The sequence below is a fragment of the Canis lupus genome, chromosome 4 (genome assembly GCF_003254725.2).
Source record: "Canis lupus dingo isolate Sandy chromosome 4, ASM325472v2, whole genome shotgun sequence".
In the NCBI taxonomy this organism is placed as follows: Eukaryota; Metazoa; Chordata; class Mammalia; order Carnivora; family Canidae; genus Canis; species Canis lupus.
The window spans coordinates 3,651,866-3,679,791 of NC_064246.1; the positions used below are offsets into that span (position 1 = coordinate 3,651,866).

A 27,926-nucleotide genomic window follows, 5' to 3' on the forward strand; every position below is an offset into this window, starting at 1 on the left:
TACTTGTTCAACCTGTGGACATTTGGATTGTTTCACATCTTTTCTGTCATAAATAATGCCTCAGTGTATAGCCTTGTGCACATCTTTTTGTATATTTGTACACTGTCTCTCTGGGAAAGATTCCTAGAAGTGGACTTTTAGTGTCAAAAGTTAAGCGCTATGTAATTTTGCTAGATAGGAGCCAAAGTACTTTTTAAAAAAAGATTCTATTTATTTATTCAAGAGAGACCCAGAGAAAGGTAGAGACATAGGCAAAGGGAGAAGCAGGCTTCCTGCAGGGAGCCTGATGTAGGACTCGAGATCCCAGGACCCCGGGATCTCAACCTGAGCCAAAGGCAGACACTTAACCACTGAGCCCCCAGGTGCCCCATGAGCTAAAGTACTTTTTGAGAATTCATTCGATCTTTTGTTTCTACTCCACCTTCGAGGAAGGTCCAGGCTACTCTGATGGAAAAGGGGTGCTGGAGGTGAGGCCTGAGAGGCTCTAGTGGAAAACCTGTCACCTGAGAGGATGCAAGAACTAAAACCAAAGGAGTGAGCAGGACCAGAAATCACATGGAAGGCCAACGTCAAGAAGCCAGGAAGGAAAGCTAGGGGATTTCAAATAGGAGCCAGGAGGAAATATGGAAGCTTCCGCCTAGGAAGTTTGGGAATAATAAATGCAAATGGGTTTGAGGCAAAGTGGGAAAGTCCAAGGTAAATAGCCCAGAACAGTACTACTCTTCTACACTCTTTTCTTGTCTGGTTGGCAAGGAATCATTGCATATGTTTATACAAGGGCAACTAGCTGAAGTAAGATATGGTAGCTGAAACACAGTCTATACTTTATATGCCGAACTGGCATGATACTGCATCTCCAGGGTAAAGGGATAAGGATGGGCTGAAGACCACCTTTTTCTAATTTGCACAAAAGTTGCCATATGTCCTAACCATACCTTGTTAAGATTGGCTGGGTTTAAGGGTGATGCAGAATGGGCAACAATCATCCAAAACCTCCTTTCACCTTAGTGGTTATATTCACTTTTATTCTCTATAATTTAGCTATATTTTAAGCTATAATATTGTACTCTAAAACTACCTCTAATAGGAAAGCGAGGCTAAATGTTATGGTCTCTTGCATTTCAGCCATAGTAAGGAGTTGTTTATTTTAATAAAATAATTTATTTTAATAAATTTTTTTTTAATGAAAATGGATTTTAGGTAAAACTGATTGCCAACTGGTGAAACCTGTGTTATGTGAGGTTGATGACTTTTGTTAATTTGCAGATGGGAAAATGAGGAAAAGAGCAAATTATACATTACCTGGAGATGTTATAGAGCTTTATTTATGAGCTTTGAGCTTTAAGTTGAAAAAGACAGGGAACTCAGTGCTGGCTTGACCATATGCTGGTTTAAGTAAATGGTCTGTAAATATTTCTGCCCACATAACCTCTAATAGAATTTTGAAAAACTATGTAACCTTTCCTCTAACATGGTACTGGAAGTCCTTGCTAATGCAGTAAGACAAGACAAGAAAAAAGAAAAGAAAAGGTGTACAGATCGGGAAAGAGACATAAAACTGTCTTTGTTCACAGATGACATGATCATCTGTGTGGAAAATCTGAAAGAATCGATCAAAAATACTGGAACTAATAAGTGATTATTGCAAGATTGCAGGATACAAGGTTAATGTACAAAATTCAATTTCTTTCTTATATACCAACAATGAATAAATGGAGGATTTTTAAAAAGGTTTTATTTATCCATTCATGAAATGGCAGAGACATAGGTAGAGGGAGAAGCAGGCTCCCTGCAGGGAGCCTGATGTGGAACTCAGTCCCAGGACCCCAGGATCATGACCTGAGCTAAAGGCAGACACTCAACCACTGAGCCACCCAGGGATCCCTAAGTGGAGTTTTAAATTAAAAACATAATACCATTTATATTAGCATCCCCCAAAATGAAATACCCAGGTATAGGGGGATCCCTGGGTGGCTCAGAGGTTTAGCGCCTGCCTTTGGCCCAGGGCGCGATCCTGGAGTCCCGGGATCGAGTCCCACATCAGGCTCCCAGCATGGAGCCTGCTTCTCCCTCCTCCTGTGTCTCTGCCTCTCTCTCTCTCCATGTCTATCATAAATAAATAAATCTTTAAAAAAAAAAAAAAGAAAAAAATACCCAGGTATAAATCTAACAAAACACATAGGAGATAAACTACAAAACTCTGATGAATGAAACCAAATAAATGGAGATATATTCAATGTTCATGGGTAAGAAGACTTGTTATTATCAAGATGTAGATTCAATGTAACCTCAATCGAAATCCTAGCAAGCTATTCTATGGATATTGAAAAAATGATTCTAAAGTTTGTATGGAGAAGCAAAAGACCCAGAATAGCCAACACAATATTGAAGGAGATGAACAAAGCTGGAAGACAGTAACAGACTTTGAGATTTACTATAAAGTTATAGTAATCAAGTGTGGTAATGGTGAAAGAATAGACAAATAGATTAAAGGAAAAGAATAAAGAGCCCAGAAGCAGATTCACATAAATCTACTTTGTCAGAGGCAAGCAGCCTCTGACAAAGGAGCAAAGGCAATAAAATGGAGCAAATATAGTTTTTTTTTTTTCAACAAATGGTGCTGGAACAACTGAACATTCATATGCAAAAAACTGAATCTAGACACAGACCTTACACCTTTCACAAAAATTAACTCAAAATAGATCATAGACCTAAATGTAAAAAGCAAACCTCGAAAATTCCTTGAAAAAAGCAAAGGAGAAAACCTAGATGATCTTGGGTATGGTGATGCCTTTTAGATACAATACTGAAGACACAATCCATGAGAGAAATGACAAGCTGGACTTCATTAAAAATAAAAACTTCTGGTGGTGAAAGACAATGTCACGAAAATGAGAGGACAAGGCATGGACTGGGAGAAAATACTTGCAAAGCACGCTTCTGATAAAGGATGTCATCTAAAATATACAAAGCTCTCTTAAAACTCAACAATAAAAACACAACCCAATTTAAAAATGGGCCAAAGACCTTAACAGACACCTCACTAAAGAAGATACACTAATGGCAAATAAGCATATGAAGCATCGCCTGCCATTAGAGAAATGCAAATTAAAACTACAGTGAAATAACACCACATACCTATTAGAATTGCCAAGATCCAGAACACCAAAATTCTAGTGAGGATGTGGAGTGGTGGAAACTCTCATCCATTGCTGGTGGGAATGCAAATAGTACAGCTTCTTTGGAAGACCGTTTGGCAGTTTCTTACAAAGCTCAACACACACTCTTACCGTATGATCCAGCAATCACAGTCCCCGGCATTTACCCAAAGGAATTGAGAGCTTATGTCCATACAAAAACCTGCATAAACAGATGTTTATAGCAACTTTATTCATAATTGCCAAATCTTGGAAGCAACCAAGATGTCCTTCAGTAGGTGAATGGTTAAAAAACTGTGCTCCATTCAGATAATCAGTGCTAAAAACAAATAAGTTATCAGGTTATGAAAAGACATGAAGAAACTTTAATAGCACATTTTTAAGTGAAAGAAGGCTGAAAAAGCTACGTACTGTATGATTCCAACTATATGACATTCTGGAAAACATAAAACTATAGTGACAATAAAATGGTAAGTGGTAGCTAGAGGTCAAAGATAGGCGGGGATTGAGGGGTTGGGGAGGGACGAACAGGTAGAGCACAGAGGATGTTTAGAGCGGGGGAAAATACTCTGTATAATACTATAATCTTGCATATATGTCATTACACATTTGTCCAAACCCATTGAATGTACAATACTATGGATTCTGGGTGATTGTGATGTGTCAGTGTTCCTTAGCAAAAGATGTACCATTCTGGTGAGTGATGTTGGTAATGGGGGAAGCTGTGTTATGTGTGGGCAGGGCGGCAGAGTAGAATGTATGAGAAATCTCTGTACCTTCCTCTCAATTTTGTTGTCAACCTAAAACTGCTCTAAAAAAATAAAGTCTTTAAAAAATAGTAAACTTCCACACTTTCTACATGGATGTTTTGGTTTAATGAGTTGGAAGGAATATCATTTCTAACATACTGCAAATACATTTTATTTTTTTAAGATTTATTTATTTGAGAGAGAGAGAGAGAGAGAGAGCACAGGTGCACAAACTGGGGGAGGGGCAGAGGGAGAGGGAGAAGCGGACTCCCTGCTGAGCAGGGAGCCCAACGTGGGGCTTGATCCCAGGACCCTGAGATCATGACCTGAGCCGAAGGCAGATGCTCAATTGACTGAGCCACCCAGGCATCCAGTGGATTTCTTTTCTTATACCTCAAGGCATTGTGCCATATTAAAATATAGGAAGACTGGAAAGTTTTGGTAAAGTGGGAGGAAGGCAATTATGAAACGGGAAAGAGGGAAAGAGCCAGCTTGATGCTCCAGTGCAGATACTTCTGCAGGCAGGTCAATGTCAAGAAAGAATACCATTGGAGATTGATGATCCTTGGCCGAGGACCCCAGACAAAGTCCTCATCTATGCCTGGAGTTGCGTATACCCACATTGGAAGACCACTGGCCCATGTGAGATTAGGTGACATTCTTCATCCATAAAATGGAGAGTAATTAAACTTACCTTGAGGAATTGTGAGGATGAGACAGGACAATGTGCATGAACTGCTCACACACCTCATGGTATGTGAACCCGCGCTAGGCAAACATTGTCTTCGGATTTGGCATTTATTCTTCCGCTACTATTATTGGCAGTTAATCTGTCATTGATCATTAAAAAAGGGATGAAGGCATTTGTTGCAAGTTTGCAACATACCTTTATCATATCAGTTGAGTTGTAGCAAACTGTTTTCAATCTTTCAATCTTGGACTTGTTGGCCACTTGAGTTTCGGGGACTGTTAGTTGTCAATTATATTTCCAGATAGCAGAAGATGTGACCACAGAAAGTGATCAGGAAATGTTTGTTGACTAAGTTAATGTGATTTCTCCTATTAGTATCTATGTACCATTAAGACTAGGAACAGAAATCATCTAAAAGAAGTGAAAGCAGTTAGTCCAAATCTGTCACTCCAGAAAAATTGCTCTTTCTTGGCCTGGTTTTTTTCAGAGACAGAAACTTGGAGGAAGAAGCAATCCTTGCCCCTTATTTCTGTTTGGCAAAGAAAAATGGGCTAAGTAATTGTTTTTATTTGCACTGTTGCCCAGATGGGCCATCCCAAAGCTCAGGTTGAGTGTTTACTTGGGCCTAAGAGCCACCATTTCCCCAGGGAGTTCAATGAAGACAAATTATTGTCTTGACCAGAAGAAAGAAAAGCTTAGTAAGCAAAGGAAGACTCCTTTATAAAAAATGTTTGAGAGTATCCCAATGAATGACTACATGTTGAATTAAGTGTATTTTATTGAATTGAAAGCTGTTGTAGTTTCTGCAGTTGTAAAATCAGTCTCTTGATGAATTCCAGAAACCATTGTTTCTAAAATTATGTGCATGAGTAAATTTATGCATCCCACATGTATGCCATCGTGGTCAATTTTCACTACTACAATTTCATCAGGTTTTTTTCCTTTTTTTTTTTTTTTTTAAGTAGGCTTCACCCCCAACATTGGGGCTCGGACTCACAACCCTGAGATCAGAAGTCACGCTGTTCTATGGACTAAGCCAGCCAGGCGCCCACCAGCAACTTTTATTATTCCAATACTATTTTCACAGTGATGTAATAGTAGTACATCAAAAGCAGAGAAATATTTTCAAGCGATTGAAATGCTTATTTCATCACAAGTTTGTTTCTCTTTGGTTCAGTCTAATTTCTTTTAGATCTTTTTTTTTCCTGTGTGTGTCTAATTTTTTTCCCTAGCTGTAAATCCAAAATCTGCCCAAGAAAATAAACTCTGATCCACTGTAGTTTTAACAAACTTGGCGGTTCACGTGGAATGTGTATGTGACGATAAAAAGCTGAGGACATTGACATCTGTGTTGTGCAAGTGCTTCCAGGAACTGAATCTGGACTTTTAAATGTGCATGACTAAGAAGTCATCTGGGTTTGACAATCACAAATATTCAAGAAACCCGTGCTCCTCGCGTTATCTGTAAGTCCTGTGCAAGAAATTCTTTGAAAAGCTATTAATATAGTTGTGGAAAACTGTTGGTGGCACAGGATTGAATACTGGACCTAGCTGTTGGGAAAATGTTTGTGGGACCCTTGAGGGTGGAGCTTTTAGGAGAAAGTGTCGGGAAAATAATGACTCAGGTAATTTAGCACAGGAGCTGGAATTTGAGACTACCAACTCTCTTGCTGCTTATTATTCTTATCTATCATTTATTAACATACTCATTGTGTAGGCACTGGAGACAGAGATCTATATACTAAGAGTTATTATCACTGCTGAGAATCAGAGCTATTCAAAGTGTGAATATTGTCAAAATTCGGTGTGCCATGAGTTTGGGTCCTGAGAGCTATACCTCACTGCACAGAGACTAGATCCTAACATTGCAACTTCAAGAAGAGGCTCTAGCCATAGCTGATCAGGAAGCTGGCCTGTTTCTAGGAACAGAGCCATTTGCTTGTATAGGACCCTGTGTGAAGTATAAGGACAATTTGGCCTTTAACACTTCAGGTGGTTAGTGTCTTTGTTAAACTACAGCAGTTACTCTTAATGGTTGGATTGTTCTAGATTATGCATATAAAAGAGCACCTATTAAAAGAACCAGCCTAATACCCCAGGAGAGTTTTTCAAGAATGAACCTTCAAGATTTGGGATGCAGAACTGTGCATGACCACGAGTTAAGGCATTTAAAGCTGGATTCATTTAGAAACCAAATATTTTGAAAGAGGTGAAATAATCTAATTATGAATCTAATATAATCCCAAATGCCCAGATGCCTTCTTTCTGTTACTTTCCCCCATCTCTCAGTGACAAGCTATAGAAGAAGAGAAATTGAGTGATTTTATCACAAAAGCTGATGGTGGGGTGGACTACAGGCTGGGACTGACTCCTGCCAGCAGGATGAAGGTTCTCTGGACCTAGAACCAGGCAATGTTTTAGCGCAGTGAGCACCAGATTTATTGTTTTTCCTCTGTTAACTGCCTGTGGACCACACAACTCAGAAGAATCCTAACGTGGGGGGCCCAGGTGGCTTGATGGGTTAAGCATTTGACTCTTGATCTCAGCTCAGGCCTTGATCTCAGGGTCATGAGTTCAAACCCTGCATTGGGCTCCATGTTGGGCATGGAACTGACTTAAGAAAAAAAAAAAAGAATCCCAGCTCTCCAGCCTCCTCCCCCAGGCTTCACCCCATATGCTAGCAGGGTTCCTTCTAGAATGCCACCTCATAGTGAAGTTATACATTGCTTTAAAAATTAAACCCAGCTATTGCTTCAAATCTCCATTCCTTCTCAACTTCCTTTGGACATATGTATCTCTAAAGTTAAGACACATCTGTTTGAGACCTTAGCTCTTTGAAAATGATCCATATCTGGAGGTGTTTAGGTGAAAATTGTAATTTCTGATTTATTAAGATTCTTAGTAGGCCATCTCTCTGCTAGAATTACAAAGCTGTATGGCTCATAAAATTCATCAGTGAATTCTTTCCCTGTAGGTAAACTAGTTTTTTTTTCCCCAAGCTACTTTCGTATGTGTTCCTAATATCCATATGTCTTTTTTGTCTATCTAAACACACTGGCAAGATTATACAATGGATGGTGTGCAGAGGAAAATAATTTTTTCCCGATCCTAACATAAAGTATTATGGCAAGGAGGCTGGGGAGGTGTTTATTTAATTCTCTATCCCAACAGACACATATTCAAACCAGTCTGTTAGGGGAATATCACATCTAAATATTTAGGATAAATTCTGGCTGTTTGGTTTCAAATTTTGGGCTCTCAAAGGAGCATGTCAACAAGCAATGCAACAAGCTTAGCAAAATGACAGTAGTGTACAAGTGGAGGTCCATGGCATCCCCTGAAAGGTACTCGATTCCTCTCCTACCTTCATTCATCTCTGCCAACCTTGGAACGTAATGTTTTATTTCATCAAAGGAAAATTCGGTGCCTGGCCTGAGGATTTTTCCCATCAATTAGCGTCTTTTTTTTTTAAAGATTTTATTTATGTATTAGAGAGAGAGAGAGAGAGAGAGAGAGAGAGAGAGGGAGGGAGCACAAGCAGGGGGAGTGGCAGACAGAGGGAGAGGGAGAAGCTGGGAGCCAACCACAGGGCTCAATCCCAGGACCCTAAGATTATAACCTGAGCCCAAGGTAGACGCTAAAATGACTCTGCCACCCAGGCACCCTCAATTTGGGTCTTGATTTTTGTGTGGCTTATGCCTGTTCCTCCCTTTAACTGAACACCATTGGCCTGTGACCTCTCTGCTCATCAATGCACACACTTCTTAGGAAATTTAGTTGGGGGCCTCTGATGCAAAGACATTTAACCATAATTGTACTTTAATGGGATGTACATTTTTTTGGTCTGCCCAAGTGAGCCTTTAGACAGTTTTAATCTTGGGTAAGCTTCTTGTTTCATTCAAGTAGAAAGTCCTAGGGCTACTTTATCTTGTAAGGGATTTTTCTGTAGCTATTGCTTTGTTTTATTTTTTTTTTATTTTTTATTTTTTTAGATTTTATTTATTTACTCATGATAGTCACACAGAGAGAGAGAGAGGCAGAGACACAGGCAGAGGAAGAAGCAGGCTCCATGCAGGGAGCCCGATGTGGGATTCGATCCGGGGTCTCCAGGATCGCGCCCTGGGCCAAAGGCAGGCGCCAAAACGCTGCGCCACCTGTACGTTCTTAGTACAAAGTCGGCTCTTCTAGAAACAAAGTATAAACAAAAAGAACACTAATGTACCTATAGTCCCACATTCCCGGGGCAACCACAAAGAATGAACATCTTCATATGCCAACAAAGATATTGTGTTTTTTTTGCAACATCTTTTGTGTATAAAGTTCTATAAATTAATCCAATTTAGAAATTTTTAAAATAATGTGGGTGCATGGCACCTGGGTGGCTCAGTCAGTTGAGTGTCTCATTCTTGATTTTGGCTTAGGTCATGATCTCAAGGTTGTGAGATTGAGCCCCACATCAGGCTCCGTGCTCATTGTAGAGTCTGTTTAAGATTCTCTCTCTCCCTCTCCTTCTGTCCCTCACCCTCCTCATGCTCTAAATAAATGAATACATAAATACATAAATACATAAATAAAATCTTAAAAAATAAAATAATCTGTCTTAAAAATATTTAATCAACTTATCATATATGTAATGTAAGACTGATGTGGTTTGAGAAAAATCAGGTAATCATGGCAGTACTTGAGTGTCCCTAAAAGCAATTCCAGATGTTCTCCACAAAAGTACTACACCCTTAGTTATAGAAGTGTGTGTACAGGGCAGCCTGGGTGGCTCAGCGGTTTAGTGCCGCCTTCAGCCCAGGGCCTGATCCTGGAGACATGGGATTGAGTCCCATGTCGGGCTCCCTGCATGAAGCCTGCTTCTTCCTCAGCCTGTGTCTCTGCCTCTCTCTCTCTGTCTCATGAATAAATAAATAAAATGTTAAAAAAAAAGAAGTGTGTGTACACCCCTAGTTACTAGAAGCATGTCGTTTGTTCTTGAAATTTCTATGCTTCAGCTGATAATTTGTAAATGCACTGATAATGTAGGTCACATAATTTTTTTGAAGTAACTCCTCTCCAAAACAACTATATGGAATCAAGTAGCTGTTTAAGAACTTTAATGTTATTGGCCAGACAACAAAAACTTCATACTATACTCTTGGGCCACCATAGCTCCTCGAAGGCCCCCTTCACCCCAAATGTCTTCTTCTGTATGTAGCCACAGTGCTTGGCATTTTTGCTTGTTGCTGCTCTGGGTTTTTGCTACGTATGTGGGTCAGGGGCCGGCCCTTGAGGAGCTGGCTGTGGGAGAGGGAAACCCCAATCAGAGCAAATTATTTCTTTGACCTGAAGATTCTGCCATAAAGTCTGGCTAGAGTGATCTCAGGTAATAAGGGGTTAATGTGTGCTCAGGGACCCGTGTCTGCAGATTCAGCATGCCTTCTCTCTGGTAAGCCAGGCTCCCCTGTTCACTTCCTTTTTTCTTCTCCAATGCTCCAGTGGCTGAACCTTTTTACTTTAGCTTTCCTAAATCTGCTGCCACCTACAGGGCCACCAACAATCCTTTTGGACAGTGGAAGGGAATGCAACGGGTCCCCCAGGGCTCCCTTCAGCTTTCCTGTCACCCACTCTCCCCCTTCTCCCTCCCTCCTTCCCTCTTTTCCCTCCCTTCCTTCCTCCTTCCTTCCTTCCTTCCTTCCTTCCTTCCTTCCTTCCTTCCTTCCTTCCTTCCTTCCTTCCTTCCTTCCTTCTTCTTCCCTCCCTCCTAGATTTTACTGGATTCATTCTAGGGAAACAGCTTTTGAAAACTAACAAGAGGAGTAAAATTATAGACATTCCAGGAATCTCATGACTTCCTCATGGTAATCATTTCTGAATGTGTGCTTCTTCACTTCCTGTCCTTAGGTGGTTGTGAAAGCATAGCTGAGTGGTACAGCACACAGCCTCTGGGACCAGACTCATGCATGGGGATCTAGATTCCACCAGCCACTAGTAGCATGATCCTAAGCAAGTGACTTAATCATTTTTAGGTTTCTCATCCATAAAATGGAGATAGGAGTACTTATCTTATAGGACCATGAGGACTAAGTGAGTTAATACATGTAACATATATAAATACATTGTAAATACCACGTAAGTATATTAGCTGTTATGATTTTTAAAATTCTGGAAGCCCACATCCCATTTGGTTTGGCAATGATGATTGTCATATTTAAGTGCCACAGTGCTTGTATCTCAGAAGTACCCCCAAATTTCTCTCATAGTAACAGAAAATAAGAATAGGTTATGACACCTTCACTGAACTTTTATCATATTTTAACAAGGTCTTTCTTGCAAAATAAGATAGCCTGAGAGAGAGCCACACCACTGGAGGTGGCAGGAAGTTAGAATGTTTTCTGATTAAAGTCCTACAACATAAGCGGCTGCTATTTCTGCCAGTTACAGGGACTTAGGAGCGATGCATGGGCCAGTACCAAGAATAGGCACTAGATTTTCCAAGTAAAGGAGGTCTTACACTTTAAATACTCTTGGTATTTGGCTCCTCTTGATCTTCTGAATAAGTATTTCTTCATCCTTGTGGCAGTCATTCTGTTTTGTGATATGGAGGATGAAAGAAATACTTCACCTACAGGGTCTTAGAATTAGTTTATTATCTAACAACTTGATCAATAGGGCATGCTCAGAAGCATAACTGAAACACAGTAACAGAGCTGCCATTCAGGTTTCCTGACTTGGTCAGAGCTATGCTATGAAGGTGTTCATGCTTTCATTTAAGCTTATAAAGTCCTCCTGTTACGACTAAAGTGTTTTCCTTATACACAGTGGGAGGTATAGCTTTTTAAAAAATAAATAAATCAAGCTGCTATAAACATGTGTATTCAAGCTTCTATGTGGACAAGGCCTTTGGGTAAGTACCAAGGGGTGTGATTGTTGGATCATATGGCAAGACTATGTTTAGTTTTGTAAGAAATTTCCATACTATCTTCCAAAATGTTTGAACCATTTTATATTCCTCTCCAGCAATGAAGGAGAGCTCCTGTGACTCTACATCCTTGCCAGCATTTGGTGTCATCAGTGCTCTGGATTTTGGCCATTCTAATAAGTGAGCATTTGTATCTTGTTTTCATTTGTAATTCCTTGATGACATATGATGTGGAGCACCTTTTTATGTGGTTATTTGCCACCTATACATCTTCTTTTCCTTTTATTGAGTTATAGACATATTATATTAGTTTCTGGTATAAAACATGATTCAATATATGTATATATTGTGAAATGATCACCACAATAAATCTAGGGAACATCCATCACCACACATAGATACAAAACATTTTTTTTTCTTTTTGTGATGAGAACTTTTAAGATGAACTCTCTTAGCAACTTTAAATACATATAATACAGTATTTTTAGCTACGGTACATCCCCCAGACTTATTTATCTGATTTATCATATTTATTTATATAACTTATTTATCTTATGACTCTTAATGTGTACTTTTGAACCCCTTCACTCATTTTGCCCACTACCTTACCTCCTGCCTCTGGCAACCACATATCTGTTTCTCTGTATCTATGAGTTTGGGTTTTTTGTTTGTTTTGTTTTTAGATCCCACATATACATAAGATCATATGGTATTTGTCTTTCTGTGCCTAATTTATTTCACTTAGCACACATCCTCAAAGCTCCATCCGTGTTGGATGGATTGTTGGATTTTCCAAGTGATCCTCTGCCCTAAGCCTGCAAACATTTTTAAAAAGTGTATTTAGCTAATTTCTAAAAATAAATTAGAGAGTTGACAATTCCTAAAAGTGTTCTGAGTTCAGTCAAAACATGGTGTGATGGTTAATTTTTTTATGTCAACTTTACTGGGCCACAGGGAGCTCAGACATTTGCCAGACATTATTCTAGTGTTTTCGGATAAGATTAACATTTGAATAGGCAAACCTAATAAGCAGATTGCCCTCCCCAAGGTGTGGTAGGCCTTATCCAGTGGGTTGAAAACTTGAATAAAACATGAGTCTGAGCTGCCCACAAGTGAAAAGGATCTCCCACTGATTGATGACCTTGAGCAGGGATTCATCTTCCTTTGCCTTTACATTTAAATTGAAACATGGCTTTTCTTGGGTCTTAAGGCCACCAGCTTTCAGACTGGAATTTAACACAGCTTACCTGGCTCTTTCACTTGTCAACTCACACTGCAGATCTTGGGATGTGTCAGCCTCCAGAGTCAGCCTCCTTAGAATAAATCTCTTCTTCATGTATGTATATACACACCCTGTTGGTTCTGCTTCTCTGAAGAGCCCTAATACACATGCATTTTGAAAACTGCCTCTTTTTTTAGCTGTGATGGGGGAAAACCTGTCCAGGTAGTCCAGATGCTGCTAGATCTAGCACTTATTAGGGGAGGGATGTGTCTGAGAGGGGCAGGAATACTGGGATGGGCTGCCGCATCCCTGGGCACATGGTCAGAGGGCAGGGCCATGTCTATCTCGTTCCTCAGGGCCTGGCATGGTGCTCACATTAGCATTATTTGTGAAATGAATGAATGCCCTTCCAGTGAATGCCCTCCTCCATCTGAAAGTTTTCTTTTCTTTTTTTTTTTTTAAAGATTTTATTTATTTATTCATGAGAGACAGAGAGAGAGAGGCAGAGATATAGGCAGAGGGAGAAGCAGGCCTCCTGAGGGGAGCCTGATGTGGGACTCAATCCCAGGACCCTGTGATCACGACCTGAGCCAAAGGCAGACACTCAACCACTGAGCCACCCAGGCGTCCCTGAAAGTTTTCTAATTAAAAATCGCAATGTTAACTTGCAGCAACATATTTTCCTAGACACCCTGCTTGTTAAGAGCTAAGTTGTCTTTGCCAAGAATGGATAAAACAATACCCATTATGTATTTTCCTGAGTGGTGTGTAAAAGGACTTTTCGTTTTCTTGAATAGAAGCAAAGATAGATCCATCAAGGACCTGAACAGAATATTACTTCTGAGCTACCATATTGCTTCAAGACAAACATATATCATGTCCCTGGAAAGAGTGGAAAATCTCCTTAACTGATGGGGACAGGTATTGATTTGGCTGGGGGTGGGAGGGTAGGGGGGTGCAGCGGAAACAAAGAGAGGCATTGAAGCAGGGTAGTAATCTGACTCTGGGTGGTGAGGCATAAAAGGAAACCAGTTATGATGACAGCAATAGGGCTAGACAAGAGTGGATGAGGCCATGAGCTGGTCTGAGTGGTAGGGACTGAGGAAGGACCAACGGGATTGATGATAGCTAGGATGTGGTCATGAAGAAGGGCAATGCCAAGCTTGACTTCTCAGTTCCTTACTGGAATAAATGGGCATTCTTCTCTGAGACAGGTAATTTAGGGGGAAGAATAGATATTGGGCAGGAAATGATGCCATTTTGGATGTATTCTACTTGAGGCACCTCAAGTTCAATGGACAGTTGCATGTCTGCATGTCTGTATAGGAGGTGGTCAGGGCTAAGAAACAGGATCGTGGGTTACTAGCATAGAGGTTGTAATTGAAGCCAGAGAGATTGAGTATAACATGAGAAGGGCAGGGAAGGAAAAATGCAACACTGAGGGCCACCAACATTTAATAAGACCATGAGGAAGAGGAGGCCACAAAGGAGATGAGAAGGAAAAAATCAGAGAAGCAGAAAAGAATCAGGAGAGAATGGAGTCTCAGAAGCCAAGGGGGTGGGGGGAGAAAGTAAGAAAGAACATTTTCCCCAGCTTCTCACTTCTATCTGCAGACATGAGGCCCTCGGCACCCGCTGAGTTCTCTCCAATAAGAAATGCTTCCCTGGGGTCCTTGGGGACATCACATATGTGTTTCCCCTCCCATGGGTTCCATGGTATTCTCAGGCTTCTCTGGATAAGGTATTTCTCCACTGGACAAGGTGGGTTTTTCTCCAGCCACATAGCTATGGCTCCACCATAGCTTGGGGTCAAAGGTACTGTGGTTCCCCACTCTGCTATTCCTGTTCTGCCATGGCCAGCCTGGAGCAGTCAGGGTGACAAAGCTTCAGGGAAATGTGTGACAACAGAGGGAGGAGGCGTGGTTCCCTCCCCTTTGAGTCACAGTTTGTCACAGGTGTGTTATTTGTTGGAGGGATCTCCAGGTTTGGGGCATCCACTGGAGGAAGATTCAAAAAACACTCACTATAATGTGCTGTAAATCCTTCCTTCCTTCCAATGAGTATGTGTTGGTGCCTTAGGAGTTTGTTATATACTTGGTTCCTTTTCCCAGAATGTACTCTCTCCTGGAGGCCCCTGCACACATGACTTTGGTGGGAAGACCTGTCCAATTCCCCTGACACATCCAGATCCACCTAACAGTAGTGATGGCTGGAGTTCCAGCTCAGCAGCAACTTGGATCTCGTACAATCATTCCCTGTTGGGTCTGTGATGCCACTTTGTCAACTGATTTGAACCAGTGGACATTACAAGTCCTGCATGGAGCAAGATGAGCTCTTGTCTACATAAGGCTATGGACTGGTATGGATAAGGGGATGCTGCAGTAGTTGGAAGGTCATTCTTCACCTCTGCCACTTTTTTTTTTTAAGATTTTATTTATTTATTCTTGAGAGACAGAGAGAGAGAGAGAGAGAGAGAGAGGCAGAGACATAGGCAGAGGGAGAAGCAGGGTCCATGCAGGGAGCCTGATGTGGGACTCGATCCCGGGACTCCAGGATCATGCCCTGGGCCAAAGGCAGGTGCTAAATTGCTGAGCCACCCAGGTGCCCCTGCCAGACACCTTCACTGGAGTCAGACTTCAGCAAGTCACAGAGTCCAATGGGGAATTAAGAGTTCTAGACCAAAAGAGCAGACAAACTCTTTCTCAAGAAAATAGGCTATGAAGGAAAGGACAAAGATGAGATGGTAGGTACCTAAAGACAACCATGAAGTTGAACTTTGGGGCCTTTTTTTTTGTTGAGGTGGGAAAAATTTGGATGGAAGCCAAATATCATAATTTATTTCTTGTCTTCATGTTATACTCCTTTCTGTTTTTGTGGTCCAATTGGTTCTCTTTCATTATTTATTTATTTATTTATTTATTTATTTATTTATTTATTTTATTTATTTATGATAGTCACACAGAGAGAGAGAGAGAGAGAGAGAGAGAGAGACAGAGACAGAGACACAGGCAGAGAGAGAAGCAGGCTCCATGCACCGGGAGCCCGACGTGGGATTCGATCCTGGGTCTCCAGGATCGCGCCCTGGGCCAAAGGCAGGCTTCAAACTGCTGCGCCACCCAGGGATCCCTCTTTCATTATTTATTGAATCTACACAAAACATACAATGATTCTCTGTAACTTGTACAGATCCAACCATGACAGCCCTGATCACTTTGGCCTCTTCAGTATTTTGTCCTATTCTGTCCTGGGAAGGGGAGGAGCTGAGGCACCATCAAGATAAGGTGGTTGGACTCATGGTGGCATTTGGAGCATGGTCCCTCGCCACACGAACCCTCTGAGGAACAGGATCTTCAGCCCTCAGGCATGGTCGAGAAGAGAGCAGTGGAGGGCAGGGTTCCAGAGTGCTTCTCGTCACCTTGCTGTCACTAAGGAGATGGGTGACTCATGGCCTGGTTAGGGGTCACAGAGCAGAGTCTTCACTGGCTGTCAAGACGAGCTCCTTGTTTTGCTTGTCTTCTGTTTTTACTTTTATATTTCATTTTATTATTATTTTTAAAAGATTTTATTTATCTATTCATGAGAGACACACTGAGAGAGAGAGAGCAAGGCAGAGACACAGGCAGAGGGAGAAGCAGGCTTCATGCAAGGAGCCCGATGTGGGACTCGATCCCAGGACTCTAGGATCACGCCCTGGGCCGAAGGCAGACACTCAACCACTGAGCCACACAGGTGCTCCACATTTTATTATTTTAAAAAGAAAATTTTGAGTGTATTTGACAGAAAATGTTACGTTCCCTACAGGCATGCCACCAGCTTCTTGCTCGCCCTCCCTCTCCCTGCCTTCTCTCTGCTCCTGATCAGCTGCAGACTCTTGTCCCTCAGCTGGGAGCTGGTCTTGCTGCCTCACTCTCCTGTGGGGACACTGGTGATGATTTTATAAGCTCTTTTTCTCCTCTACTTGGGGTACAATTTACAGAACATGAAACTCACCATATTAACCATTTAAAAGTGCCCAATTCAGTGGCTTTTAGAATATTCACAAAGTGCCTGTCACCACTCTGTAAATTCCACAACATTTTTGCTTGGACCTTTTAAGCCCACAGGAGGGAAGGAATGGGCTAACCTCATCAAAATAAACCTGAGTTCCAGGGTCCAGAGGCATTCATGGTTTGGAAACTGAATCCCCTTGTTTTGAATTTTCTATTTATAACCTTTATCCTCCTCACAAGCCATGTAAAGAAAGACTTTGCTTTAGTGTCCTTCATTCATTTGAAGTTAGTTCAAATAGTTCCAATTCATTCATTCAGCATCTTTAGAATCTCTTCTAGGCACTTAGTACTGATGACCCAGAGGTGAGTAAGCAAACAAGGCCCCTCTCCCCAGGGGGTTGCTGCCTAGCAGGATGACACTGCAATCAAGTGTTTACTTTTGTGGTTCATGCTGTGGAGGTAAATGAGAGGAAGACAACTAAAGAGCTAATGGTGTGAGTGAGGCCTAGCACTCGGTAGGATCAGGTGGGAAGGATGGTGTATCCAGGTGTGAGTGCAGCTGCATGTGGACAGGGCAGAGGAAGTGATGTGGGGTGAAGACTGGGGTAGGAAAAAGGACAACCTTGGAGACCTAGAATTCAGTGCGGCTGAAGCATCCATCAGGAGCTGTGGGAGAACAGAACAAGAGGTGCCCAGGGGAGGGAAGAGGCCAGTCTCACAGGACTTTATCATACAAATGAGAATCCATCCAAGTTAATGTCATGATGACGGGATCCATCAACTATGTGGAGACTGGCTGGGAGGCCCTTACAGGGTGGAAGGGTGGTTATATGGGTGAGGCTAACAGGCAGGAAGATGGAGAGGAGGGAAGAGATTTAAGTGACATTTGGGAGATGGAACTGGCAGGAAAGGAGAAGGGGTTCTTTAAGATGACTTAAGCAATAGGGTGAGTGGTGAGATAGGGAACTCGGATGAGAAGTTTGGAAGGAAGGATCACAGGTTCGCTTCAGGACAGGTTGAGTTTGAGGTACCTGCAGAAGCATCCATGTGGAAATGTCAAGTCCTTTTGATGTCTGGCAGCTCGGAGGACAAGCATGGCCAGAGATAGAAAGGTAGAAGAGGCAGAAAGTAACCAGAAAGCCATCCTTCATATACAAATATCACAGTATCTGAAGCACTTGGTTAGACTGTTTGCCTGCCTTTCTTCCCACCTCAGTGATTCTCAATTTTGTTCCGCCCATTCCCGGACCACATGTGTGTTGCTCTCTCCAGGAACGTCTCTCTTTTTTTTTTAATAAATTAATTTTTTATTGGTGTTCAATTTACCAACATACAGAATAACACCCAGTGCTCATCCCGTCAAGTGCCCCCCTCAGGGCCCATCACCCACTCACCCCCATCCCCCGCCCTCCTCCCCTTCCACCACCCCTAGTTCGTTTCCCAGAGTCAGGAGTCTTTATGTTCTGTCTCCCTTTCTGGTATTTCCCACATTTCTTCTCCCTTCCCTTCTATTCCCTTTCACTATTATTTATATTCCCCAAATGAATGAGAACATACACTGTTTGTCCTTCTCTGATTGACTTACTCCACTCAGCATAATACCCTCCAGTTCCATCCACGTTGAAGCAAATGGTGGGTATTTGTCGTTTCTAATAGCTGAGGAATATTCCATTGTATACATAAACCACATCTTCTTTATCCATTCATCTTTCGATGGACACCGAGGCTCCTTCCAGAGTTTGGCTATTGTGCACATTGCTGCTAGAAACTCCAGGAACGTCTCTCATCGGGCACAGAGACTCTCCCTTGTCTGTAGGCTCCTTCAGGGTGGGAAGCTGTTCTTATCTTTGCATTCCCAGCATCCAGGACACATTTTAGAAACTCACTAGTTTTCTGATGGACAAGTGACCAACACATCACATGAATCAATGATTGTGTTGGAATCCACACAAAAGCACCAATTAAGGATAATGGTTGACATCAATCTCTAATTTTATAGTATCCATTATTGCAGTTAAAATAATCTTTAGTTATTTATAAGAAAAATGCAAAGTCATACAAGAGATCAAAATGAGGATAGCCTAAAAAGTACACCATTAAGATATATTAATAGGGTATCACAAAAATTTAGGAGTTTAAAAGCATTGCTTTTATCAGCTGAAGAAATGTCATCCAGGAAGCTTCTGAGGGCATGTCTCAAAGAAAAATGGGTTGCTGGCTGTAACATAATGTAGAAGAGCATGGCTCAGCTTGGGAAATCAAGAGAAGCTGCCTTTTTTTTTTTTTTAAAGATTTTATTGATTTATTCATGAGATACACATACGCGCGCACGCGCACACACACACACACACACACAGAGGCAGAGACACAGGCAAGGGGAGAAGCAGGCTCCATGCAGGGAGCCTGACATGGGACTCTATCCCGGGTCTCCAGGATCACACCCTGGGCTGAAGGTGGCGCTAAACTACTGAGCCGCCCAGGCTGCCCGCTCCCCCCCCACTTTTTCCCCCCTAAAACCCTTTTTCCTAAAGGGTTAATAAACTCAATCATTTCATCTCAAGTTGCACAATTGACTGCTTTGATCACTTCAGTTCAACTGTGGAGTTGGCTTCTAGGAGGCATCCTCAGGGAAGCATAGCCCTAGGAGGCAGGAGAATAGGCTTTCCTCTGCTGTGGGCTTTGAGGCAGGGAGCACCACAGCTGTAGCACCCAGTCACCCCAAGGCTGCAGCGGGCCCAGCACATGCTTTTAGCATCATGGCCAGAAGCTTCTCTACACACCAGGGAAGCAAGACTTGCCCTCATCCACTTTTACCCCAGTGCGCAGGTGTCAGAGAGTCTGAATTCCTAAGCAGGAAATCATGCAACAAGTAGGGTGAACATTTCTCATCACTCTTCTGGGCAAATGTAGTGATGTATGTTTTAGTTACGAAGGTAGAAAACAGTTTTAATGTTATTAAGCCTAAAGTGTCATTAAATGTGAAAGATGATCCAACAAATTGCTTCTGCATGTGTTAAGTGAACAAAGGAAGCAGATGTCCGTAGCTGGGAGGGAGAAGGCCATGGGCATAGCAAGGAAATCTGACTTAGAAATTAGTGAATAGCTCTTGGATAAGCAACACAAAACAGAAACATGGACTCAGAGGAGAGAAAAATTATAAAACAGGAAGGGCAGAAGTGGAGAATGTTATAAGGAAGATGGTCTTGTTTCAAAACTAAATGAAACATCTATTGTTTTAAAAAGAAAGGGAAAGAAAATCTGCTGGACCTTAGTTATTAATATTGTATTTTTAAAAATATATTTTTATATTATAAATTAGAGAGGAAGAGGAAAGCCAGTACTCATGGTTGATGTCTGCTAGAACTAAGGGAGAGCAATCTCTTTTCCTTTTTACACAAAAGCCACTGTTGCTGGGACGCCTGGGTGGCTCAGTGGTTGAGCATCTGCCTTCAGCTCAGGGTATGATCCTGGGATCCTGGGATCAAGTCCCGCATTGGGCTCCCCACATGGAGCCTGCTTCTTCCTCTGCCTATGTCTCTGCCTCTCTCTCTGTGTCTCTCATGAATAAATAAATACAATCTTAAAAAAAAAAAAAAAGCCACCGTTGCTCACAGCCATTTCTCTGAATATGAAAGAGCATCACTAAATTGAAGGGAGAAACATCAAACGTTCAGAAATAGCTAACTGTAGAATTACATGGAGGAAAATCTTACTGACTTAATTCCCAGACGGTTCATAGAGCACACTGGTCACACAACTGACCTGAGTGATGGGGCAATGTGACAATGGCACCTTCAGGCCGCTGGACCCTCATCTCAATTGTGCCAACATTGTTCTGCTTACGTCAATTTGCAAAATAACTGCGCTCTTCCTATCTTTTATCAGGGCTACTATAAGGGTTCTAACCTACCACCAATAATGAATACAAGGTTAGTTCTGGGCTGGTCTTGGGACTGTAGCCAAACCAGAATGGTTGTGTGCAGATTTTATGCTCCAGCAGAGGGCAGTACCACATAAAAATTACTCTCAAGTGGCACCTGACTGCAACACCTTTTGTCTATTACTGCAAAATTTCTACATTATTGAATGATTGTTATTTGGGCTACCAAAATGGTGACTTGTCCATATGAGGTATCCTGAAATATTGGTGGGCAATCCTGGTAAACAATAGAAGCCCTAACCATTTTAAATCTTACAATTAAGGAAAGTATGGCTTGTTTGAATCTCTCTTTTGAGAGTCTTCCTCAGTGTGTATGTGTCTTGGGTGTGTGTGGTGTTTATTGTGGCTTTGCTTCCCTTTCTCACAGGTGGTGATTTTCTATTGCAAGCAAATAAATTGGGTTCATAACATAAAGTGTCACAATGTAATACTGCACTGAATGTTGTTTGAAAGACTGTATCTTGGAACATAGCTAAAGTGATTTCATCTTCTAATAGCAAAAGGACCTCATCATAAGTAGTTTCATCTACAGCATGGTCAATTTAACCAAGATCCCTAGGAACACACAATGGGAAAATCTTATGTATTAATGAACTTACATTTTAACAGTTATTTAATCAATTAATCATTAAATGATTTCCTTCCTTTCCACTCCTACCTTTGTGAAGTCTCCGCCTATTTTGGTTGTTATGGTATTTGTTCTAAGGATGTATTTGTTTTAGAGAGAAATAAAAAGGGAACAACTGTGGGGAGGGGCAGAGGGAGAGAATCTTCAGGTAGACTCTCTGCTGAGCTTGGAGCTCTACATAGGGCTTGACCCTGAGACCATGATCTGAGCTGAAACCAAGAGTCTGACACTTAACCACTCACGTACCCCACCATTACAGTATTTATTTGCTAAAAATTCGCTTAAGATTATTTTGGGTTATTATGCAATTGAGTTGAGGTTCTGTTTCAGTTGACAATTACTCTTTGATATGCCTGTATGTAACAGAGATAAAAGTCACCCTACATTTAATCAAAGTCTAGATTCCAAATGAACTTGTATTTAAAAAACTTTTTGGCTAAATTTCTCCCTGCTAATATCATACTTCTTCTTAAGATTTTATTTTTTTGTTTGAGAGAGAGAGAGAGAGTGAGAGATGGTGAGCATGAGTGGGTGGGAATGGCAGAAGGAGAGGGAGAAGCAGACTCCTCGCTGAGCAGGGAGCCCTATATGGGGCTTGATTCCAGGACCCTGAGATCATGACCTGAGCTGAAGGCAGATGCTTAACCGACTGAGCCACCCACGCACCCCTAATATCATACTTCTAATAATTAAAACTTTTCATAAGGTAAATGTCAATCGATAGATATATCAGTATGCACAAATAATGGTAGAATCAAACTCAAATAGCACATTCATGTCAACTCCTCTATTAAAAAAAAATCCCATCCACCCTGGCATTTCCCCTCATACAATTATAAACAGGAATTTTAAACTTTCTTAGCCAGTAACGGAAATGATTAGCAATGAGGACTTTGGAAGTAATGATGCCAAATGGAGAGATGAGGGGGTGGTGCTCCGCAGTCACATGTTTTTCCTGGAATTTCTGAATTTGATGGTAACGGAGCACACTCAGCTCTACCTATAACTGAATTCCCTGAATTCTGTCTTAACATTTTTGACACAACTCAAAGGTAAGTTCAGCAGACACTTACAAACAATAGCCACGTTCAAGATACTTATGATGATAAGTTCAGTTGAGAGTCAGTTTTGAGATTGAAAGTTTGGGTTTGGAATTGGAAACACATCCCACAGAAGCAGGGCCAACAGGGACCAGTGTTCCCAAGCCAGGTCACAAAAAACTTAATTCAGAAATTTGGGAAATATAGAACACAGAGTTCTAAAGAACCTCATCGACCTGTATAATAATGTTTCCATGGGAAAATTCTTCACAAGATTTTCCAGACTTAATGTCTGGGATATTAGGACCTTAAACATTATTTAAAATTTGCAGCTGTGGCCCTATTGGGAGGAAATTTAGAAGCCTACTTCCCCCAACTACTGTTCCAAGCCACTGAGGGTGGTCTGTGACCTGCCATGGCTTTCAATAGAGCAGAGTGTCCACTGAGTTGGGAATCCCCCAAGGAGCAGGGCATGAGGCCAGGGAAGTTGGTGAGGCATCAGGGAGGGAAGTCAGGGTGCTGGGAGTGGTTTTATTCCAATCCTCTTTCTTCCCATTGCACCTCTGTCCTATGTGATTTGGAGGTGGAGGAAATGTCTGGGAATCACAAAAACCTCCCCATCTCCATGGGAGTGATGGCTGGCGGTAGGAGTGGAGGTACCACCTGTTCTTTTAGGTCTCTATTTGGAGGAGGTGGAGGCCTAGAGGCGGAGGAGGAAGGAAGAGGCTGATGAAAGGGAGCAAAAGGGCTTTTCCCTCCCATCTTCCTCCCTCTCCCCCTCCCCCTGCTTCTACCTGTTCAGAGAGCCTGCAGCATGACAGGTCGGCCAGGATGGAGATGGGCAGGGGGAAACTGTGATAAAAAGATGAAGTTCCCCAGCAGCATGGAGACAGAAGGGACTTCCTGTGGCACCTGGCCAGGCTGCAGTTAGCGGGACATTCGCCAGCCTGGGGCCCACTCCTTGTATCCCAGGGGTAGCGGGACACAAGCAGTGATGGCATCCAGCTGCTGGGGGCCTGTATCATGCCTCACTGAATAATCACAACCCCTTTTGGTTCTACTTCCCTAATGTGTCAATAAAGAATGCCACAAGTTCATCTATATTCTTCCACTGTGAATTTTGGGCTAACATATTGAGGGTGGGGTGTCGCTGTGGATTAATGGGAACCTGGAACATAAAATCAAATTCCTAGAAGATTAGAGCCCCCTTAATGAGTTCTGTATGGGGGCCTGGACCATAGCTGACGATAAATATTTAACAACCACCTCATTGGACATCAACTGAAAAAAACTCCACATTTTATTACTGGCTGCTCCTTTAAATACATTTTGTGATAAACCTGACATTTATCTGATAAATCAAACAGAGGAAGATGAGCTGGTGAGATTAACCCTGAATCAGAAGTGATTAGTAAATGTCCATAGTAGATTGGGTTAGTTTAGAGTTTATATTTGATAGCAAAGTTGACTCTATATATTGGCAACCTAATAAAAACTGCTAAAACTGTCAGTGGAAAAATATGTTGGAAGTTGAGAAAATAATTTTGAGTTAATTCTTATCTTTTTTGTATTCCAATGTTCATCATTTTTGTTTATTTTAATCCAGGACTTGTACAGAATCCCACCAAACTGAAAGGAGTGCCTTAATTTTCTGAGCCCCAGCCAAATCCAAATAGGGCTTTCATGAAATTGTCAAACAAGCCAAGGCTTTGCCTCATATCTCTGTTACCCCATTAAAGAGAGAGAGAGAGAGAGAGAAAATCTGATCTCTCCAGTAACAAACTCTTCCATCCTCCACACTTTACATCCCCCTAAACCACAAAATAAGAACATCAGATCCAATTTTTCATTTGGTTTAAAATCCTCTAAAATTTGGATTTTAATACTGATCTTTAGCATCAAAGACTTCCTGTTCTTAGCTAAACCGCTATGTAGTGTTTGTTGGTGGCTCTGTTTCCAGCTGTGACAGTAGTTGCTAGAAGTTGTTACATTTCAACTCTGGGCCAGGTGATTTTTATTTATTTCTTAGCTGAACCTGATCCCAGGGATGAAACACTCAGCCTCATACAAAAGATGGAAGAGCAACTATTAATTCATTTATTAAAAAGTCTTGGGTAACAAAGGGCATTTTGTGTACTCTCTCTGCCAAACACCTTGCCCAAGGTCCTTAGAACCCTCCTGATTCCTAACTCTGTCCTCTTGCCACTACTTTCGTATTTCTTGAAAAAAAAAAAAAAAAAAAAACTTGCACAAATGGCATTTTTGTTAGTGCACAGATTACCAAAGTATTTGAATAAAAAAGATGGCACATATGGCCTGAAGGTATGGCCCCATGATACCAAAGTCCTCTATGACAGAAAAAGGACAAGGTAATTTCTCTGTGTTGTCCTCTGAGCTGTGGGAGAGCTGTCGGTCCATCATGAAGGATCCCATGGATGATGACCGGCTGGCACCATCCACAATCTTAGTTCTCATTTCAGTCTCCCACAGTATTGAAGGGAGAGGATCATTTTATTTTCATCATGGCATGATTCCATTCTGACTGTGGTCTTTGGCCCTGGTCCCCATCTGAGGCTAGGAAGTATCTTTCCCCAACCAGATTCAAATATTAAATTAAAACAGATGTGCAAAACTACACAAACAAAAATCCGCCACCAAAATACAACCCTACCCCTCCAAAAACCACCAGCTTTGGGGAGAACCAATCAATGTCCATCATTCTCATGTCCTTATCCTAAACAATTACAAAAAGAACAGATCCACATTCCTCCTTAACCTGTGGTTGTTTCAAGGTCCAAAGAAGCCAAAGAAGCCGAGGTCTAGAAGTTCCTGGGGTGGTCTCCACGACCCCTCTTGGGCCACTCCTCATCCACCCACCTGTGCAGGACCTTCTCCACGTCGGCCCTGTGGTAGAGCCTGCAGAGCTCCATCAGCTGGCCCACTGGCCTCTGGCTGTTCCGGAGCAGGAACTCCAAGGTAGGGCTCTGAGGCCGCTGCTCCAGGAAACACAGTTCATCATAGGGCATGCCCCATTTACTTGCAAAATTCCTCCAGTTTTTTATTGTTGGATGACATGGATCCAGCTTTATCCTGATGACATCAAGCAAGTCCTGATCATTGAGTAAGTCACTTATGGTCGGGGCCCGGAGCACACAGGAGGAACAAGTACAGTTTTTCTTGCAGGACTCATCTTTGCTTAGGTCTGCAGGAACAAGCAATATGGTCCACAGGTCAGCAAAAAAGCAAACACACGCGTCCATCTTTTATCCTTTATCCTTCCGCTGGAATGCCAGCAGCACTAGTGGACAGCACAGTGCACCTTAGAGAGGAATATTCCAGGATACTCCTTTCTATATATTCACACAACAAATGTGGCATTTTTGACAGCCAAGGATGGCTTGCTTTGCTAGAAGCACTAGTGAGATTTTACACAGCTTCCCTTTCTTTTTGAGACTCTCTGTGTCTTACATTGTGTGTTTGTGGGACTGCTGGCGGGAATCTGAGTTTGGAGGAGCAGGGGTCTCTCTGTGGGCAGGTCACCAGAGGAAGTCATGCTCAACTATCCCATAGGTACACCAGCCTATACCTACCTGGACCTCCACCCCTACCCCTTCCAAGTTACAAGTCAGCCCTGACAGCTTTTGAATGCCTAACATGGCATGTTAGGGTATAAATGATTACACAATTCTTTAAAAGGCCTTTAAACACACACACACACATACACACACACACACACACACACACAGAGAAAACTGGAATATCCAGTCTATACACATATTTGAAACGGAGAGATAATTGATAATGCCAGAAAACTTACTTTTTAGATTTATGACCACCTTATCATCCCTTTGCCTTTATCTGTGTTTTCTTCACCCATGCAGCTGCCTTTGAAGTGAAGCCAACACCCTGAGGTGTGCACAGTGGGATGGATGAACAGGAGGCTTCTGAGCTGAGCCTCACCAAGGAGGGCACAGCCCCAGCCCAGGGGAAGGGCAAACATTTTCCATCAGTTATCTCTAGCCTCATTTCAATACAAGGGAGCATGAGTGTAGGGGGAGGGTAAAGGAGCCGGGAAGAAGTGCTGGCAAACTATTTACAATAAAGTTGTAAGTGGTGTTTCTGCACAGCATGGCATCGTGTCTTCAACTCTGCATCCATACTAGGTCTCCTGACCCTTCTGACCAGGGATTTTAACAGCCAAAGGCTATGCCAGAGATCACTGGCTTGGAAAATTCTGGGAGGTTGCAACAACCTTTACTATTCTGAGCCCTGGACTTCCCAGTTTAGGGAAATTAAAAATTAGAACAAGAGAGTGTCTTTGGTGATCCAAAGATTGTGAACCAGCAATCTGGAGGCAAGTATAAGATGACAAGAACCATAAAAATCCTGCTCATATTCATTGATCTGAGATATAACTTCAGGAAACCCAGCCTAAAGAGATAATCTAGAATATGTATACAAATGAAAATGTTTAATTACAGTCTTATTTTTATTATCCATTTTTAAAAAACAAATGTCAAAGTTAAGGGATTAGTGGAAGACATTTTTGTACTACTTGATGGAATTTTTTTTTTTAAGATTTTATTTATTTATTCATGAGAGACACACAGAGAGAGGCAGAGACACAGGCAGAGGGAGAAGCAGGCTCCTCGCAGGGAGCCCAATGTGGGACTCAATCCCAGGTCTCCAGGATCAGGCCCTGGGCTGAAGGCGGCACTAAACCACTGAGCCACCCGGGCTGCCTGGAATTTTATTTAAATAACTATGAAGACCACGTAGCAACCCAGAGAATGCGTGTGCTGTAATGTCAAGTGAAAAATGCAAGATGTAAGGGATGTGTGTATTGGACATTAGAAGTATATGAGAACTCGATGTTACTATTACTATGGAAGGAAATGTACAAAAATGGTAATAGCTACTGTCTTAATTCCACAGGATTTTCTATTTTCCAAACTTTCTCCGGGGCTATTTTATTTCTATGGTAAACAACACAATGTATTACATGAACAAGCAGGTTCCCACCTGACTTTGAAGGTCACCTGGACCTCCTGTTGCTTTGAATGGCCCCCCCTCACACCAGCTGCCCTTGGATATGGCTGCCTCTGGAACTGGGCCCAAGGCTCCTAACACTCCTTTGGATACCGCCAATTGCATGCTTGGCTGTATCCTTTCTGAACGTTCCTTCTGACAGCTGAGCTCCGAACCCCCAGCCCCATCCCACCATGGCCCAGCTGCATCCCTTACCCTGTCGTCTGATGTGCGGAGATTCCAGCCTGTCTCACTGCTAAGACCTAAAACAGTACTTCAATTTCTCCCTCTAAGGCACCCAAAGCTCTCTGACTCCCCTATTGACTTAGAGCTCCCGAGATGTCCTGGTGGACTTTTTCACTGCATCCACCCAGTTCCCATATCGCAGCCTCCACTGGAAGCTCTCCATGCTATAATTCCTGTCTTACTTCCTACGACATCCTTAAATGCAACCCGTGCTCCAGACCAGCTGGACTACTCCATTCCCCGAACTTCATCCATCCTACAAAGCCTACCTCAGATTAATTAAAAAACTAATAATCAGCTCAGTATAGAAATCTGGAAGTTATATACCCTT

The 27,926-nt window shown here is 42.1% G+C and overlaps 1 protein-coding gene across 7 annotated transcripts in view; it reads right to left on the reverse strand.

Moving 5' to 3' along the window:
• Nucleotides 1-23,603: 23,603 nt before the first annotated feature.
• The window catches only part of EDARADD (EDAR associated death domain), a 149,841-nt gene continuing 145,518 nt past the window's right edge, over nucleotides 23,604-27,926 (reverse strand). For all 7 annotated transcript variants that reach the window (XM_049108746.1, XM_025448530.3, XM_049108747.1 and 4 more), the window contains one exon: nucleotides 23,604-25,523. In XM_049108746.1, the coding sequence (XP_048964703.1) occupies nucleotides 25,141-25,523 (383 nt within the window). In that variant the 3' untranslated portion in view covers nucleotides 23,604-25,140. The remainder of the gene's footprint in view (nucleotides 25,524-27,926) is intronic.